This window comes from Siniperca chuatsi, linkage group LG14 (assembly GCF_020085105.1).
Source record: "Siniperca chuatsi isolate FFG_IHB_CAS linkage group LG14, ASM2008510v1, whole genome shotgun sequence".
Lineage (NCBI taxonomy): Eukaryota > Metazoa > Chordata > Actinopteri > Centrarchiformes > Sinipercidae > Siniperca > Siniperca chuatsi.
Window position 1 is genome coordinate 13,972,852 of NC_058055.1, and position 20,425 is coordinate 13,993,276.

General features: G+C 39.7%; 1 protein-coding gene and 1 long non-coding RNA gene across 6 annotated transcripts; one reads left to right on the forward strand and one right to left on the reverse strand.

Annotated features, from left to right (window-relative positions):
• The first annotated feature begins 25 nt into the window (after window positions 1-25).
• On the forward strand, window positions 26-20,189 carry slc7a1a (solute carrier family 7 member 1a). 5 transcript variants are annotated; one of them, XM_044221865.1, is made up of 13 exons: window positions 26-543; window positions 8,723-8,987; window positions 9,078-9,260; window positions 9,434-9,592; window positions 9,695-9,872; window positions 10,119-10,252; window positions 11,763-11,985; window positions 12,675-12,814; window positions 14,391-14,493; window positions 15,057-15,262; window positions 15,518-15,669; window positions 15,829-15,937; window positions 16,595-20,189. In XM_044221865.1, the coding sequence occupies exons 2-13, from the start codon at window positions 8,801-8,803 to the stop codon at window positions 16,777-16,779; spliced, it is 1,959 nt and encodes a 652-aa protein (XP_044077800.1). In that variant the 5' UTR covers window positions 26-543; window positions 8,723-8,800; the 3' UTR covers window positions 16,780-20,189. The 5 variants fall into 5 exon arrangements, with proteins under 5 accessions (XP_044077800.1, XP_044077804.1, XP_044077802.1 ...); XM_044221869.1 differs by lacking the exon at window positions 12,675-12,814 and adding an exon at window positions 13,502-13,638; XM_044221867.1 differs by lacking the exon at window positions 26-543 and adding an exon at window positions 551-735.
• Window positions 8,909-11,242, reverse strand: LOC122888029. Its single transcript, XR_006380641.1, has 3 exons — window positions 10,285-11,242; window positions 9,185-9,342; window positions 8,909-8,966 (listed from the first exon to the last, which is right to left on the reverse strand). It is a non-coding gene; the product is annotated as an uncharacterized LOC122888029 (long non-coding RNA).
• Window positions 20,190-20,425: the final 236 nt, after the last annotated feature.

The window sequence follows — 20,425 nt, forward strand, 5'->3', positions numbered from 1 at the left end:
ATTTGTAAGTTTTTAATGAGGCCTCTAGAGAGTGAAAGAGAATCATCACTGATTTAGAAAGTTTTTCTGGAGGCCCAGTTTATTTTTGACTGTAAGTCAAGAAATGAGCTTCAGAGGAGCAGCTATGAATGCCTTCTTTGTTAAACATCTCCAAAGTTGCCGATTGCATGTCTCATTATCAAAAGTTTTTACAAGTCTGTTAATATGAAATCATACTCATGATTTTGTTGTTGATTTCAGCCAGTTGCCACTTGTAGCCGTTGGTCACTAATGCAGTTTCAGGCGGATGGCTATTGCATAAGTGTAATGGTAATGAGCGGGCGGGGCTGCGTGTTTGCCTCTATCCCCTCCTCTACGTGAACGCGTTAAACAGAGCAACCCGAAATCTTAAATAGCTCCTTACCACCTGTAAAGAGAGACATTTAACTTTGCCGACCACCGTGTGTCAACGCAGTTTTGATTTCTTCCATTTCCAATTTTTAGACCTCAAGGAAATTGTCAATCTCGGATCACTGCTTCATGCGCTCCCGCAGGGTGTACAAGGTAAAGAACCACGCATACAACTTTGCATTGCGTTACGTAGCCACATGCGGGCAAATAGTTCTGCAATGTGTAATTACTAACTTTTTAAGATCTGTACCTCATGCTAGATGATTTTCAGATTACACACACCAGCTGGAGCGCTGCAGGGAAACGCGTTTTCGTGCGTAAAGTTGAGTGGGCGCGTGAATATAAGTAAGTGAACGCAGCCACGCTGTAAACCCCATGCTCGAGAACCCATTTTAACTGCTTCATAGTAAGTGCTGCTGTTTCCTGTAGCATACTTGTGGATGCAGCTTCAAAAGCCGAAGAAATATAACTGAATTGCTGAACTGAAATGTCCTTTTCATGCAACTTGCACCTCAGTACCTTGCAGTTAAGTTTGGGCGATTGTACATTAAGGGGGGGTAACCGTGTAAGGAGCTGCAGTGTAGGCTGGTGGTGGTGATGATGACTGGAGTGAAAGTAGCAAGTGGACACTGACGTGCAGAGCAAGCAGCAAATCAGAAGTGGTGGAAAAAGTACTCACTCACAGTTAAGTAAAAGTACCGTAATGGAAAAAAATCCTGAAGAAAATCATCCATTTAAGCCAAAGTGTGAAGAATTCACCTTCAGGGTTAGATTATTGCTGTACTGTCCTAACCTGAAAGAAAGTAAAATTGTTGTGTAGTTTAAACATTTTAAGAGACAATGTTTGCAGGTAAAACTATCATTTAAAGTAGTAACTCCAGCAAGAGTGTTGTGAAAATGACCATTGTCAGTCTGAAATGTAGAGCAAAAATATGATAGATTAGACAGTACAGTTTTAAGTGCCAGTACTAGAGTCAGTACTCTACTGTTACTTTCCTCCTGAAGAGTGGAACGGTCAAATCCACTGTAGTCATCCGTTTCAGTAAAACATACGATCAACAAGAACAGTGTAAATCATCATAGTGTTATAAAGCCTGTACAGTGATCCGGTTCGATGGATATTTCAAAGAGATGACACAGCCTGTCTCAGCTGAATGGATTCTCGCCCGCGTTCTGCATTTGAAAAAGCAGCTGGAAATATAGTATATGTGACACCCCATTAACATTGCTGAAGTGTGACAAAAAGAGATAAATAATTGCTAAATTAACAACTGACTGCATTTTTTTATATTCCAAATTTAGCCATATTTTAAGAATGACTTAGTAACAAGAGTTGCCCTTTTTAGATCTTGATGACAGCAGTTCAGCCAGTTCCAGTCAGTCTAACTTTAGCTGGTCTGAAAGTGGGTCACTAGCAGGCAAGTTGCTGACTGCAGGACTGTATATGTAGCCTATAGAAATGCACTGAAGGGGTGTGTGTGTGTGTGGAAGCTTTCCAGGTTCACTGAGATTCTGGAGATGGCTTCAGCATGCTAGGACTTCATGTTTCCTCTTTGCTGCACCTTCAGGCTGAATGTTTATTGCCTGTAGGCTTAGTAATACCAGCATAAACTTGTATTTTCTCTGAACAGTGTGTAGCTTTTGTTTGCACTCACAGTTAACATGAAACAAGTTGCAGTTGGTGTTTTGTGACTTTGACTTGTCAAAGCTGTGTGCAAAATGTAAGCGACTGAAGCTGCAGTAAATAGATTGCAGTGTGTACAAAACATGGATCTGGGGCTTATTATGATGTTGGGTAATAGTAATACACACACAATGTGTATTCATGCTTACGGAAGTGATCACTGGAATAGAAACAGATTGAGATTCTGAGAATTAACTTTGTATTCAATGGGCAGCGATAACTTGGACCAGCTTTTGAACTGTCAAACGTACAACTGACTTGCACTGTGTTCTTATGAACTATCACAATAAAATATACACAATATCAGAATACAAATGTACACAAATATGGTCTGGTGAAAAACACAATTATGTTCGTAGTCCTGTTTTTTTTTACTGCAACAAAAATGTAAATGTTATCTCAGGGGAATCAGGTATGGAAGAAAAACTGTTTCTAAATCTTAATTTTTAACTATTAAATAATATGTTGGTCCACCCAAATTATCAGCAAATCATCAGCAAAGAGACTCCAGTGTTAAACAGAGATATCAATAAATGTGGATTTCTTTCAATCACTTGTAGGTCCCCACATTGTTTGCTTAAAAAGTGTTTTAGCGTCACTGTTTTATCTTTACTTAAGAACAGTTTATATTGGGCTGGTCCCTGACTTAAAAAAATGTAATAATAGAACTGAATGGAGGTAAAGGGTCAATCTTTCGTTTCCTAAAATATGTGATTATTTATCTGGTCTGTGTCAGGGAAGAGGGTAAGAGTGGGATTGGTGTCTGTTCAGACAGTTGGAGGGCACTTTTTCCCTGTTCCTGACAGACATGGTTGCAATCCCCATGCATGACAAATTCAAGGTGACCCAGTGGGGTATGCTTAAAACTGCCACCATCATTGTCGGTCAAACAGCAGCACATCACCACTTTGTTCACATGTGCAGATGCAATCTGTCTAAGTTAATTGAGTAATTAAGACCACACCAGGACATTATTGCAAACATAACAAGTAATCAGATATTAGTAATGTTTCTGGACGGTTCATTGGGGAAATATGCTTTTAATACAATGACGTCTACCTAGCAGAGTTAGGTGGCATCATGTGTACAGAATGACGTACGGGATTGGAACAGATGGGAATTGTCAACAAGCAGCAACACTCCACTGTTGCATGCCGTTCTTTCTCCTCAGTTAACTCACCGCCAGCAGGAATTCCACTCGGTTAGCTAGACAACCATAGTGAGTGTATGTATGTGAGCAGTTGCTTATAGCAGAACGAAATGACTGCAAAACAATAACATAATGCAGTACAATTCAATGAGAGAGGCAGAGAAACAGCCAGAGAAATAAAGTTGCTTGTGTGCACTCTAATGTATGTATGTTTGCACCTTAAGGTGTATATGCTTACAGATCTAAGCTTGAGTGTGTGTGGCCAAATGTTTTTCATTTTGATAATCCCTCTGACTACCATCCCTTATGACAGAAGTAAAAACCATTGTCTCACCTGACTATTGTCTAATATGGATTTCCATGGCCTTTGTTATCAGGTATGTCAAGAATAAATTCTCAATGAAAATAATGAAATGTCAGCAGGGTCCAGAATGATTTGACAGTGGCAACAAGAGTAGATGTTTGTTTGTGGAGTACTTACTCTGTTCAATATACGTTTATTCTGGGGGGGTGGTTTGGAAATGCACTTTAAATCAAATTACTGCCATATAAATCCAGTTATTTCGTAGTAGTATTGACAAGGACTCCTAGGCTGCGTTTCATTAATAGTTCCACTTCCCCTCATTCACGTACCCTCTGAGCCCTTGGTATTACGTAACTGCATACATAGCATGGAGGCCACTTGGAGAGCAGAGGGAGAGTGGGCAGGGGAGGAGCGGGGGATTAAGATCGAACACACCTGCCCTTGTACATTTTCAGCCCAAACTAGCATGGATCGACCGCCAGTTGTAGGCTTAGCGCTATACTGCTTTCAGAAATATCATCAGAAATCATAAATTGCTGCAGACTCATTTCAATGAGGCAAAGGCATCTTCTGCGGATAATTACAATATGTAGGCACTTTGTAATTAGCGTTTACCAATAATATTGGTAATAAAATCACAATACAGCAATCCAAGTACATTTTAACTCCAATTAGTTATGACATTTTTCAGTAAAATATCAAGCTATCAATGAGATTTTCTTAATAAAACTATCTGCTTGGCTGCTAGGCAACAGGAGTTTTATGTACATTACTGCCACCTAACCATGGATGTATTTTATTGCACCAAAAGCATAACTGCAATGCATTGTGGGAGATATACACCTCAGAGTGACCATCATTGTTGACTCACTCCCTCAGCTCTCCGAGGGTCGATCTCACCAAGTTCACTTCAGTTTTTAGACAAATGGAACGCCAAGGGCATGTTGAACGACTAATAAAACGCAGCCCTAGCATCCCTAAAAGTCAAGCAGTGTCACATTCATGTCTACTTTCTTTGGTTCTAAAGGATCACGCCCCCTTTCCTGTACATCAGCTCCCTCCCACTGAGGGGCACTGCCTCTGCTTTCTTCACAGCTCATGTGCTGAACTGTCTGCCAAATCAGTTCTTAACTGGCAGTGTCGTGAATGTGTGTCTGAAAGCCTGAATTTTGCAAGATAACTTTGTAACTTCAATCCCTATACTTGCTGGTGTTTATTCCTGTGGTATTACTGTGCAATTAATCATTTCATTACAGTGCATCCAAACAAATCACGGACATTTGAATGTATGTACTTGCATGTATGGGTTACACCAATACAAAGGATTGTCTGGATGCAGCCACCATTTACCCCCACTTGTCTGAGCCTTCTGTTACAAAAAGCTGCTGCTTTTGTAAATAAACTGGGTTACTGTGACTGTTTGCATCTATGCAACTGCAACTCTGTGATTATGTAAGAGTTTATGGGCATCCAGAGATATTACTGTAAAAAATACATTTATTAAGGTTTTCATGGTCAGCCAACGTGTGTGTGTGTGTGTGTGTGTGTGTGTGTTGCTTGGAATAGCCAATCCATGTGATTCCAGATTGTATTTCAAAATGGCTGCTCTCAAACACTCTGCACTCTTCACAGCAGCTTGAAGAATAGTGAACAAATACGTTGTTTAATCCGTCTGTCAAACTTTCCTCTGATCGTCAGCTGAAGCGTATCTGTAGGTGGTTTCAAGTAAGTACTCCATGTATATCTTCATATTCTGGGAACAAGTTATTGCCATTTTGACATTGATCTGCAGCATTGACATTGTATGCAGCATTAACAATGTGTATTTCATCATGCTTCCTGTTTTGAACTGTCAGATTTCCTTCTGTTTAAGGTGTCATTGTTTGGTCTGATGCATTGTATTGACAGAAGACAGTTTTGACTCAGCAGTTGCATAACTTGTCTACCCCGGTCAGTGAGGGGTCATGTGGTTCATATAGGCTACTTTGTGTGCATGCATGTGTGTGTGTTTGTTCCTGTCAGTGCTTTATGATTACACTTGGATGTTTGAATATGTTTTATGAATGAACTTCCCGGTTTTTACAGTAATGTGGCACACAAGTAATAATCAGCTATATATTTATCTCGGCACAATAATAATGTAAGCATGGGTTCAGCAGTCTTACTGCTGCTGGTTTGGTCCAGTTATTAACTGGACCAAACCAGCTATTTTCATTACAGTTTATTTTTAGACATTTGACATTTCTCTTAATTTGCTCTATGTTTGCACGTCTTAAGCATGCAGTTACATTTACTGGATATGTGAAATGTACTATTTATATAATGTGTAAATGCAATGCAAACACAATTATTGTCCCTTTATTTTAGTTTTCATTTAGGAGGAATTTTATTTCTGCATCATAATCTCCAAGAGGCATTTTTTCCCCCAAAAAAACAAAACAATTTAATCAATTATGAAAATAGTTGCTGAGTCTAAAGTTCAACCACATTATAGAATTTGTGGTTTTGTATTCAGCATTTTTTTATTGTATAAGCTATTATAACGTGGCTGGTAGTATTTAAAATTTGGCACTGAAAATAAAATTTGGCATTGAAAACAAAACTGAACAGAATAACGAATGATTAGCATTGAAACATTTTGTACTGGAAAAAGTTGTATTGGCACTGAAAAAAGTTTCACTGAAAAATAAAACACAGGCATTAAAAATTATTTTATTTAGATTTTTTTGCATAGTGATAATGTTCTGATTTTTTTTTTTCTTCATGTCACTTTTTTACGCTGTCAGTTTTTTTTTGTTTTTTTGTTTTTTTTTCAGTGTCACTGGTTTTTCAGTTTCAACTTTGTCACCGTTTTTGTGTGGAGAGAAGGGGTCTGACAGGAGGTGGCAAGGAGAGCGTGATTTACCAGTGTCACTGGTTTTCAGTTTCAACTAACACACAGGAAACACCACTGCAAATTTAAGCTTTGTTTGTATACCAGTATACATATGTGGAAAGTTGTATCTGAGCCTGAATGTTTTCTGGAAAGGGGTATTAAAAAAAAAAAGGCTACAAGGTCGTCACCTTAGCTTTACCCTTATGTGGAAGTTTCCATGAGGTGTGACATGACTGTTGCACTGTCCACATGACCTTTTCTGGGTTGTGTCCTCATGTCAGTGGGTTCTGGAGAGGAGCCATTATCTGGAAAAGGATCATGGTGTTATGCTGCTGCATGTCACACTGTCAGTTCCCAGTCTCTCTTCTATGGGACATACCACTGGACTTCTGCCAGACCGGCACAACTTCACTGCAGGACTTTGTTATACCGCCTCCCCTCTCTTTTTTTCCCTTTCCATTACTCCAACTGCCCTCCATATTTTTTCTCCTTCCAAATATAAAGTGATACCTCTCAGTATGTGAGCTCAGCACTTGGGAATGTGCATGAGATGTTGGACAGACTACTGACCCAGAGAATCTTAGTTCTCCTTTCTTCCCATCTTTTTTTTTTGTAAGCACACACCACCAGGTATTTTATTTTCTTTCTGTTAATTCTATTTACTTCAAGCACAGAAAATAATGGTGGATTGTCCTTGTTTGTATTGAATGACCCTAAGCAGAGACTGTAAATAGTAAGAGTCTTGGTAGGTTTTGTTTGTTCTGCTATGTGTAGGAGTAACACAATGTGATGAGCTTCCACGGAATGTTTCAAGAAAGTTTTTCTGTGTCATGAGTTATGATTCTCTTTGTGTTGAACAGTCTGTTCAAGGGCCCTGCCTCCTCTCCTGTGAGTTGTGTTGTGTTATGTAACATATGTCAGCAACGTATAAAGCAATAAGATGGATTATCCCTATTGGCCCCTGGTTTTTTGGCTAGCAGTCACACATTGTGGATTTGGGTTGTGTTATGTAACATCCCAGGAAACCGTGTTCTACTTACAACAAGTTTTCCAAGCACAAGTGAGCCCCCTAAACCCAATGTGTAACACTTAACCACTGTCCGACCAGTGTTTATTGATGTCATTTTGAGTGTGACCTCTACATACTTTCAATTCAATTTTATTTATATAGCACAAATTCATAACAGAAGTTATCTCATTGCACTTTTCCTAAAGAGCAGGTCTAGACCGTACTCTTTATAATATTACTTATTAGTTATTACTTATAATACTTTCACACAAACACAATGTGCTAATGGACCAGTTGATCCAGCATGGTACAGGCTACTTTTGGTGTATATTTGTGTTCAAAATAATACTGAATCAGTTTGTACTCCTGCGGCGACCTCATCATTTAAGAGCCTTGTTTGTTTATTTATTTTACAATTAGAGAATATTAGCTAATTGTCTTATGAACATTTCTCTCACAAAGACCTTTCACTAGACCAATGTTGGGTAGCGTTACTTTTAAAAGTAACTTTTTATATTACAAGATTACTGCCATTAAAGAGTAACAAGTTATGTTACAGTGTTACCTACTGAGAAACGTTACTTGTTAAAGTACTTTTGCGTTACCAAAAATTAAAACCCCTTTGTGATTCCTTGCGCATATTGGTTATATTGTCCAGAGGGTGCGTAGCCTAGCTACTGTACGTCTACAGTTGACTAGGAGATATGCAATGATGGTAGACATCAACAGCCCATAATCTGTAACTCTGCAGGCTAATAACAGGAATGACAGATGCAATATTCCATTTACAGCTCTTTATTAACAATTATGTTTGATTACAAGTAAACATAAAATCAAGAGGGTACCTGGGCACAATGCATTGGGGTTGTTTTTTTTGCAATTCAGCTGCGATGAAAAAAGTTGAATTATTTGAAGTACATGAAATTATATAGAAACCTGACAGGTGGCACCTGTGCAGCCTTTTGGCTGCTAACGATCTGACAGCAAACTGGGTAGAGGCATATTAGGCATGGCTGCCTCTATGAAAACAATAAAATACAGGCTCATATAGCCTACAATACATCATGTTTCAACATGCAACTAAAGAACCAGTTAACTAGGTCAGTGCGAATGCGTCAGGGATTTTCTCTTTTTGTTTTTTGTGGCAACAAAAGGACCAAGGAAATACAGTACAACAGCTCTAACATGTTACCCCCAACACTGCTCTAGACCGAGCTGGCTCGGCCCCAGCTGAGCAAAGTTCTGCACCAATTTCAAAGCACTCAGGAAAACATTGTCCCTCATCTTTTCTCTCCTTTGCCTCCCATTAGGGTGTGTGTGACCTCTCCCCTGTGAGCTCTCAACCCCAGTCGACCTCCGGTCCCCTCCCTGAGGCCAGACTGTGATCCATGGCGCTGAAGAAGCTTCTGGGTTTCGGAAAGCAATTGCTTAGGGTAAAGGTGGTGAACTGTAACACAGAGGACTCCCGTCTGTCCCGATGCCTCAACACTTTTGACCTGGTGGCCCTGGGCGTGGGCAGCACACTGGGCGCTGGTGTCTACGTGCTAGCCGGTGCTGTTGCACGAGAGAATTCAGGTAAGTTAACTTTACTGTAAACAATTAAAAGGTGTCCTCTGAGACAAATCTTAAATCCTCTAATCATATGATATCACTTGTCCCCCATAGGTCCTGCTATTGTGCTGTCTTTCCTGATAGCAGCCTTAGCCTCAGTGTTGGCTGGTCTGTGCTATGCTGAGTTTGGAGCTCGTGTTCCCAAGACAGGTTCAGCTTACCTTTACTCCTATGTGACTGTAGGGGAACTCTGGGCCTTCATCACTGGATGGAATCTCATCCTCTCCTATGTCATTGGTAAACATGCTGCTACTATGTTGTTTCCTTTTTGTTGTTTGTTGTATCCTCTCATTCTGTTTCTCTATCTGCATGTGAACCCCTACAACAACAGAACCAAAAGCTTGGTAACAAAACTGGAAAATGTCACAGACACCACAACATCTACCTCAACTGGTCTTTCTCCATCTCAGGTACCTCCAGTGTGGCCCGTGCATGGAGCGCTACCTTCGACGAGTTGGTAGGCAAGCGCATAGAGCAGTTCTGCAGAGAGTACATGTCCATGAAAGCACCGGGTATATTGGCAGAGTATCCTGACATGTTTGCTGTTGTCATCATATTCACCCTCACAGGTAGGAAAATGAGTTTCTTTCTTTCTGTCCCTCTCTCTTGTCTCTTCCCCCAAAACAAGTTTTCATTTTCTTTTTCCTTTCTGTGTCTTCTCCATTTCTAAGGTCTGCTGGCATTTGGGGTCAAAGAGTCAGCAATAGTGAACAAGGTTTTCACGTGCATCAATGTCCTAGTCTTGTTGTTCATGGTGGTCTCTGGCCTGGTCAAAGGTACTTTGAAGAACTGGCAGATAGACCCTGAAGAGATCCTACATGCAAATTATACCAGTAACTCCAGCCTCAAGTAAGAACATGGACATATACACTCACTTCTTTCACATATCGAAGATGTTCTGTGAAACATCCTATGTTATATTTGATACTACATTTTTCAGCTTAAAGGGTCTCATTTACTCTAGCTAATCCACAGACCTCACCAACAGATTTTATTGGAATGTTTGTTTTTGGGTGAACTGACCCTTTTAAAACAACAAATTCATCCAATACAGATTATTTTCTGATTTAAATTATTATTTTCTTCCCTGTTCAGTCTGACAGACATCCTGCCAACTAAAGAGAGATTAGGAGTGGGCGGCTTCATGCCATTTGGTTTCACTGGCGTCCTGTCTGGAGCTGCTACCTGCTTCTATGCCTTTGTCGGATTTGACTGCATCGCCACCACAGGTCAGTTCTGGATGAAACCAGAAAATACTCACTCTGTTGCCCTTGTTCTCCTCTTGTTCCACTCGTATCCCTTCCACTGGGATCATTTCAATCCTAAGCTTGTCTAAACATCCAGGAGTGTTACATAACAGGGGCAGGGCAGAGAGCAAAGATGCATTTTAGTGTGTTTGACCCAATTTTGCTCTTGGCAGAATGCCAAGTACTGCGATGCAAGTTCAAATCATTATATGAGATTTGTGCAGATCTACACACGTGAATGGGTGTGTGTCTTCATGCATGTAGTTCTGTTTAATTGGTTCAAGGCCTCTGAGTTGTAATAAAGCGAGAGTTTCGTCCAGCTTGGCTGCTCTCTGGCCCCCGGGGTTTTCCCACCCCTCCTTTTCCTGAATTCTAATTGGTTAGCGCGAAGTTAACCCTGTTTGTAAGGGCGTGTCTGTCACACACACTCGCAGCCAGCCCAAAGCCATTCTATCTTCTATGTGTATGTGTGTGTGTGTGTGTGTGTGTGTGTGTGTATTCTGGCTGCCTCAAGTTGGCATGAAGCCCTGGTCCCTTCCCCCTCCACACATACGCAGACATAGGCACACATACATCCACACAACTGTTACCACTGTTATGCTTATGGCTTCCAGTAATCTGGGCCAATCAGTAGCTGTCACCTGTCATGAATAGTGGTGTAGGAGAGGATCCAGACAGTGTTATACACACTCCATCATCGCGTTGTGATTTCACTGCAGAACAAGACGTGAGTGTTCATTAGGTGCTCTGTTGCGTAATCACCTGCAGCTGAATAGTTGGGTGTTTCAGTCTTGTGGGTGCACAGGGAAAATAAGCTCCTTGTTCAATTTGTTGCAAAATACCATGCAAAATGATTAAATACATTATTAAATTAAATACATCTGTTTGCCCAGTTTTCCACGTTTACTGGAATTCTGCCACCATAAAAGAACAAATGGTGTATATACAATTCCGAATCTGCTCAAAGCTGCATTAAAATGTGAATCACTAGTTACCAACAAATAGTGGTATAGCTGCTAATGGGGGTCTGACGTAATAACAGTTGCACAAATTACTGTTTTAAATGAAGATTGAACTTCTAAACTATGTTATAGTTACCTGCCTGAATACAGTATCAGCACCTTGTAGTCAAATGTAGTCGCTGAACGTCTCATTTCAGATGAATTCATTGAAGAGTACCTTCAAGAGCAGAATATACTCTGCCAAATGAAAGTATACTTTTTAACTTTTTTTAATAAGACGTTTACTTGCAGAAAATAGTTCTGCGTCCTTTGTGTCTGACAGAAATATAATGTGCTTTGTCATTTTCTATATTGTCTTCTGTTTGATAGCATGTAAATTTGTCCTTTTAAAAAAAAAAAAAAAAAAAATCAAATGCAAGCCAAAAAGAGTTTTTAATGACAGAAATATCAGCACCTGGTGAAGTAATAAATAATTAAACCTGTACTTTTTTTGCCCCTTGATCTGTGTCTGTTCATCGCCTACACCCTAGGTGAGGAGGTGAAGAACCCCCAGAGAGCCATCCCTATTGGCATCGTATCCTCGCTGCTCATCTGCTTTGTAGCGTACTTTGGTGTTTCTGCTGCCCTCACCCTCATGATGCCATACTACCTGCTGGACAACAACAGCCCTCTGCCTGTAGCTTTTAAATATGTTGGCTGGGGAGGAGCCAAATATGCTGTAGCTGTAGGCTCTCTTTGTGCTCTGTCTACTAGGTAAGCAGTTACACACACCTGCATTGGTCTGCCGTTAGTTTTGAATGCATGCTTATGTACTCTAGTTCTCTCTCTCAGATAAACATGCACACACATATAGACATTTCTGTGTGGGTGTGTGTATGTGTGTGGGTGCGTGACTATGTGAGTGTATATTTAACTTCAGAAGGCATGTGATCCCTTAACTAAAAATAAGAGCACTGCTACTACCATCATTGAATGTATGTGATTATGCAACTCTTAACTCAGGTCATCAAAGGACACCATAAACTGCATTTCTATGAATAATCAATTTTAATGGTTTTGTAATGGTAGTGTTATTGTACATGCATACATACTTTATTTTGCACATACTCTAAATAACTGCTCTTATAGATAATTATAATAGATGATTATGAATTATATACATTCTTTATTTAAAAATGTGTGCATGGTATATTTAAGGTCAGGTTAATAATGTGAACTGATGTATGCTTTGATATTGAACATGTTTCTGCATAACACTATTATTCTTACCATATATGTTATGCACAATATACAATATACTATGTTGTGTAAATGTACTGTATGTATACTGCATGATGTTCCTTGTATATGTGAGCTGGTGTCTCTGTTCATATGTTTCACGGCATTCTCGTGGGTGTACTGTAAGTGCGGATACTATATATCCTGGTCTTCCCCTCTGGTAGCCTGCTGGGTGCTATGTTCCCTATGCCTCGTGTGATCTGGGCTATGGCAGATGATGGGCTGCTTTTCAAGTTCATGGCTGAGATCAGCCCCCGCACCAAAACCCCGCTAACTGCAACCCTCACCTCTGGCATAGGGGCAGGTGAGACACTAACACGCATGCTTCACAACAGCATCCATATTCACTGAGGCTTCTTTTAATGCTGCTGGGCTGAGCTGTGCTGGGTTGATTTGGCCTGCCAATTGCAGATTTCATTTTAACGGTATTCTGAGGAAACCTGCCAGAAATCAGCACTACGGCATGGAAAGGGCATCTCTAACTGTCTCTAATCCTGTCTTACATGACCAGGCGTCTTTGTAGTTGGTTGAGGCAGTCCAGGTTGTTATTCCTCTAACATGGGAATCAGTGGCTAGATCTTTTAATGATCTCAATGATCATTAACAGAAATGTTCTATGTGCATATTGGTGGTGTAAAAAGGAATATAAATACCAAACTAAAATGCATGCCGAAGTAACCAAAGATTTTTACATTGTAATAGAGAGTAACAGCATGTGGAGCACTATATTTGCTATCTAAGGGGAAAAAGTTTGCATGCTGGCATCAGAATATCCTTGCAGCCAGTGTGGTATCCTGTTGCACGTTCTCCCGCCCCAAATCCACAACTGCTATCTTATTCCTTATTCCATATTCCATGTTCGTCCCCTTTTGCTAATTTTTCCTGTTTCTCCCCTACTGACCTTTTTCAATTCTTCCTTTCCCTTTGTTCCTCTACCCTATACCTACAACTGTCATCCCAATCTGATGTTTTCCTCCCCACACCACCCTAGCCTGTTGGGTTCCATGTTCCCCCTACCCCGTATCATCTTTGCCATGGCTCGGGATGGCCTGCTCTTCTCCTTCCTAGCCCGCGTCAGCGAGAGGAAATCCCCCATAACGTCCACTGTGACTGCCGGGGTTATGTCTGGTAAGATGAATAGGGAATGTAAAATAACCAGGGATGAGGAAAACAGACACCTGTATTAGAGGAAAGAGAAGGAGAGAGGGGGATTAAGAGGAGGAAGTGAGTGAGGAGGAAGAAGGCATTAGATGATGTGAAACTTGAATTAAAGAAAATCAAGAGCAAGCAAAAAAGGAGTACAACCTGCATGATCAGCTTTGACCTCTCTCAGCAGTCAGTATTGGATGCTAATTAGGGACACAAATAGAAACAGAGAGAGTGGTTTATTTATTACTTGTGTATTTTTCATTTCTACTTGTAAAGGGTTGTATTGTAGCAGAAGTAGGTACCAGTCTTTTTTTTAAACTTAGTTGTAAGCTGTACCACTTAAATCATGTTTTCCTACCTATGACAAACATGTGACCTTAAAGTCTACACAAAAAGTCTACAGCCATGCTAGCAGCTCTGTGAGGCTGTACTACACAGCTGTGCTTTGATTGAAGTGATAACATCAGTATGCTAACATGCTCATGTTTAGCAGTTATGTCTACCATGTTAACCATCTTAGTTTAGCGTGTTAGCTACCTAGCATAGCTAAAAAAATAAATATATATAACCACACAAGACCTAACCATTTGTACCCCAGACATGTTTATGGAAAATCAGGGGACCATCTTGAAAACACATTACGGTCTGCTCTAACAATTTTTTTCAGTAACAAAGGTATTCTCATTGTTTCCAACTCGCTCTCTCTCTTTTCTCTTTATTGCTCTTTAAAGCTGTCATGGCATTTCTGTTCGACCTGAAGGACCTGGTGGACCTGATGTCAATAGGGACGCTGCTGGCCTACACATTAGTGGCTGCCTGTGTCCTGGTGCTCAGGTCAGTGGGGGGACTTAAGTATACAGAGTTTAACCAGGGACATTGAGTTTGGGGACCTGTCCATACTTTTTCACTTGTCAAAAGTTTATACGTGATTGCAAGGTGGAAATCACACTGGCAAGCAGACGGAGAAGCAGAGTAATTTTCATGTTGAATTTGGTCCAGCTTGAGGCAGAAACACTTTACAGTTTGATCACAACCTTCCTGCTGCCACACATTTTTTCTCTTTTTAGCAACCAGTGAAACTCAGCCCTGCATTCATGTTGACAGCAGTTTCATACTCGATTAATTTTATACTACCAGACAAATTTTGACTGACTTGCACTGCTGTTGCTAAAAATGTGGCTGCAGCTGACGTTACAGTATGATTGCCATTACTCATAAGCAGATTCATTGTGCACTAGTGTTGCTCTATGCATTCCTTATCACAGCATTACCACTGGCCCTAGCAACTATTTATTGTTTTTATTACTTTTTTATAGTGATGTAAATACAGAGTAAAGTTGAAATGGTAAAACAGCTTAGTGTGTGTGTGTGTGTGTGTGTGTGTTTAAATTTGTCAGGTACCAGCCTGAGCAGCCCAGTCTGGTGTATCAGATAGCAAATACCCAGGAGGAGGTGGAGCTGAGCGACGGGATCAGTGTCCCCAGTATGGGCATCCTGCCTGGTATGGAGGAGAGGTTCAGCTTCAAGACCCTCCTGTTCCCAGACAACCCTGATCCATCCACACTGTCAGGCTACGCTGTCAACATCTGTGCCTCTGTCATGGGTAGGTGATCATACCAGGCCTACCTTTTTAATACAGTGATAAAATACAATAAATATAAATAAAATGGAAAAGAGTTCTTAGTGCTTCGGTAAAGAAGCACTAAGAAGAAGAGTTAGGAGTTTAATTTGCTTTGAATCCAGATGAATATTCAGTGGATTCATTTAAAATATCTTTACTGAGTCCTGAGTGTTAAAATGCATGGCACTTGTGCAGAGTTACATATGAAATAATGTAAAAATGCATGTACTTCTGCAGGAACGTTGATACTGGTGTTCAGTATACTGGCAGTGCAGGGAGGCGCTGCTGTGTGGAACATCATAGCCCTTAGTGTCATCTTCATGGTGTGTCTCTTCCTCACCTTTATCGTCTGGAGACAGCCTGAGAGCAAGACAAAACTTTCCTTCAAGGTTTGATTCCAGAAATTCAATCTATGTAGGATAGTATGGATTAAAAGCAGTAGTTTTTGGATCTTTTTCAACACTACTTCTCTGGCCTTTACACTTAATGTTTGCTATGTCTTAACACAAGCTGCTATGTTTTCTCTGCCATGATATTTGACCCTTTAGGTTCCTCTGCTACCCTTCATTCCAGTGATCAGCATGTTTGTCAATGTTTACCTGATGATGCAGCTGGACAGAGGCACTTGGTTACGATTTTCTATCTGGATGACTATAGGTAGGTAGTCCCCATTTCTATCATCATAATTGTCTTTCCAGGATTTTGAAACCTTTCATTAGAGTGTCTGGCTAAAGGATGGTTGTGTTTTCACTGCAGATGGTCTCAGAGTAATTAAACACAACTGGCAGTTGCTTTGGTAGCTTTAAATAGGCAGTCCAACAAAGTGACTGTTCAGTCAGCCTTATTATGTCATCATTTTGTGGTAACACAGTTGCAAGCAGGAACTGGCACGTGGGAGAAGTTTGCTTTTTTTCCTAAACCTAACCAAGTAGTTTTGGTGCTGAAACTTAACCAAGTTGTAAGGCTTTCTGGCAGAGAGCCCTGTGGGCAAACTTCTCCCATGTGCCAAGAGCTGTTTTGAAACATCCGGGAAAGAGTTTGAAATTGAGTTTTGAGTGATGGCTGCCAAAATGAAACATGTATGTTGTTAAAAAATAATATAAATTATTATGATTATTTAAAAGGTTGACAGTAGTTTCTTGCAATTAAAAGCTGACTCAAATATCAAGGTCGAACTTTCATATAATGCATAACCAAGAGAGCTTTCAAAACGGTCTCTGCTTGTACTTTGCAGTACCTCAGAACTTAAACATAATGTTGACCAAAAAAAGACTATATTACAAACTGATGTTGTGTCTTGCTCTTCTTTTTCAGGTTTAGTGATCTACTTCTGCTATGGCATTCATCACAGTGCTGAGGCCGCTATGGCCCGCTCGACTCCAGACACAGAGATGAACGGCTTCAAGCACGACCACAATTCCGCGGCCATGTCACCAGAAAAGGAGGCCTTCCTGCACTACGGGATCCATGCCAGGGAAGAGGATGATGGAGATTTGTAGGAAGCATTAGAACATGCTGCATACATTTCAACCTGCCCTGACGCCTGTCTGTCTGTGTAAAGAGTATTTTTGACCGGACAACTCCCAGTCCATCACTGGCAGTACTCCCCTTTTGGGGAAAGTAATGATAAATAACGTTGACCTCAAATTCACAAATCTGTGACTTTCCCCCTTGACTGCTGGGTAGAACAACAGGATTTCTGAAGCCATAATTCACATGTTCTATTATTTCAGTATTTTTTGTAATAAGCTTGTTACCCCTTTTGCTTGGCCTTGAGCTTCAACTGCTCGTTAGCGCTTGGCTGTCTGAGGGGGGGGGGGTCATGTTGGAGACACGAAACATGTCGGTGTTTCAGGGAGGTTCAGAGATACTGGGAGACTATAGTATTTATTTCTCTTCACGATGGGTCGTAGTTACTTCTTTGAAGAGCATCTGGGTTACGTTGCTGGCAGTAGGATTCCGTTCACATGTAGTAACAGCTTTTGTCTGGGTGCCAGAAAGTTCAACAGTAATACATTTTTTGTCTTTTGAAAATCAGATAACACAGTTAGTATTAAATACAGATTGGTACCAATAGCTACATTCTCTTAAACCTTCCAACACTTATGTAACTGATGTTGAAATGCTGCTCTAACAGTCCTCCCTGACAAGTGAGAGCTTGCACAATACACTGCAACACACTTGGCTTGTCAATGATATAATTACCCTTGTTCACTAGCAGAAAAGGGTGGTCAGGCCAATGGCTGCACGTGTAAGTGGGCCAGCAGGGAGCTGTGGCTTACTGTTTCTGTGAGTCCAATCTTAAGTCCAAAGGATTGCATTGATATCATCTGAGGTACCAGGCTTTTACTTGCTAAAGTGAAAGCCTGGCGTCCTGTTGTGGTTATACAGTATGGTTTTAATGCCAGGCTTATGTCTTAGCAAGAAGCAGTCATGGACAATCATAAGCCATGGATCTGTCTGAAACTGCTGTAACAAGACATTAAACAACATATCCTGTTGGACAGTTCTTACTCTGAGATACAGAGATTCAGAGGAAGTGAATCGGTCTAAAGACTACCAGGAACATTTTAAATTGTCAAACCATGTGACTAGTAATAGTTTTTTAACAGATACCTGATTTTACATCCTCTTCACAATAATAATGATAGTTGTTTAGATGCACTCTCTTATTTGTGATATTTAACACCCTTGGTTAAATACATGAAATCTGATATGTGAATCCTGATACATGTTGAACATCAGGTGAAGACAGACAGTTACTGAATGTCAGTTAATGTCATGTAACATTAGACAACAGAGGTTTTTCACAGTGCTGGCTGCTGTGTCTTTTTGCATCTGTAGCCTGTATAATTTAGTTTCTCTTTTCAAAAATGAATACAGGCTGACCTTTTTTTTTTTTCTTAAAATGTTGAATTTGGATTAATGTATTTGTTCTCAATTTATTTTACGCCTCTACTCATGTTTATTAATGTATTTATTACCCACTTCCTAAAACATGGTAATTTCCAGTGTTGCTTATTCAACTTAATATTTATAATTTAAGTGAAAGCCTACAAATAATTTGATCAGGTGGAATTTCGGCACACATACATTTTATTTTCATGACGTTTGTTGTCATTATGATATCTAATGCTTTTAGATGTTTTCTCTTTTTATAAACTTAAGAGTACTCCACTGATTTAGCATTCCTATAACATTGTCGGACTCACAATGGGCAGTCAAAAAATAACCATCATTGCAGCAGAACCAGAGATATCGTCTTTCTTATTCCATGCATTCTTCTTCCTTGTCAAAATCTGGCTCCTACATTACCCATAATGCAACTTCATCGCAGACAGTTCAGTTGAAGATTTGGGTGTGTTATGCTAGTAGCAGATAATGTAGAGCTGTTAGCCTCAAGCAGAGATGAGGAGCGGGCTACAGAGGTCTGGTAAGCTCACGTCTTTCTAACTCCACACCCCCAGATTTTATTTCTTCATTTTCAGACTTGTAGTCTTCAGCCCCAACTGATGCCAACTCAATCACTTGAAGCAATTAATCAGACTCTGCTCAGCTCCCTCTGGATCCACAAAAGGCTTTACACAACTTTTTATGTAGTAGTACTCCCCAAGACCTGTAAACAGACGTGGATGTGTAAAATTGGTGGAGTTCCCCTTTAACAAAAGTTTAATTCGTCATTTAAATGTAGACCTATTCATCAACACTTATATCGTGGTCCCATTAGTTTTAACCCATAAGTGCATTCACTATGGTTTTGGGAGTTCTTTACAGCAAAGTAGCAGTCTATAAGAAACATGTAATCAAGATTGTGTGTATATAAGATATTGTTTATATTTCTTGCAGTAAATTATTTGTAAATTGGAGAAAAGGCTTATATTATGTTGCCCTGTTTGTGTCTAACATTGCGTTCCATATATTATGTTTACATGATCAGTGCAACTGAAACGTAATCCTCAGGGTTGGCGAAATCACTGCCTTCACCTTCATTTGTCATGACTTTAACCATTAATGCCTTATTAACAAAAAGTGCAGTTATAAAACTAGAATAATAGGATATTGGCATGACTGTGGCAGAAACAAGTTCCTTGGGGTCATAGTGGGCTGCCTGTAATGCAGCTTTTCACAGTAAGTGTAATAATAATGTGACCTCACGTTAGTACTTCAAGCATTACTTTTATCAACTGTGCATGACTGACTTTTCCAGGGGTTTTAGTAATTTGTGTACTTAACATGTGAATTACCTTGTTGAATTGTTAAACTAAGCAGTAATTATACTCAGCAACATCTACTTTTTTGATAATTGTTTAATCACAAACTTGCAGTTTCACAGATAGTCAAAGCACATGAAAAATCCATAATGTTATGTTTCAAAGAAATCTAACACTATGCACAGTATAACATAATATAACAACAATTCAACAGATTTATGTTTCATATTATAGTCTCCTTGTTAGATGTGAACATCGATGGTGGTAATTATTTCGGGTTTTTTCTCGTGGTAATTATTTCGGGTTTTTTCTCATGAAATTTACATTTGATTTTCTGATGAATCAAAGGGATTCATGTGAATTTGAAAATCTGTCTTCTTGCATAATAAGTACTTGTTATTCATTCATGTCATGCCAACCCTCAGTGTTTACTTCTGAAATAAACACACTAATATATATATATATATATATATATATATATTATGAATAAATTTTAAAAAAAGCCTCTTTTTTTCTCCTTTGATGCTGCTGTATACTGACCTTAGTTTCCCCTTTACATAACATGGCACACATTAGCAGGCTTTTTTTGTTTGAAATCCATCACCAGTGATGACCAGCTGCTTCATGTTTGTCATTTTGCTGTGATTACATTATCTGACTGTAGTGTGTTTTAAAACTGTGTAAATGTTTAAAAAGCACTAGAACAGTCTTGTCTATTTGAGTCTGTCGCTCATCATGAATGGTTTCTCATTTTGTTATTCATCACTGTAGTTCAATTTTCCCTCATTCAACATTGCCTGATTGAAGACGAGCATAATTTTCCTCTTCCTGCATTTACGTACAAAACTGCAACTTTTTTAAAAACTTGACTTCTTTGTCAACATGGTTGTTAACTAATGAGCATGAACATTCATTCTTGGCTTTGCAAAAACTC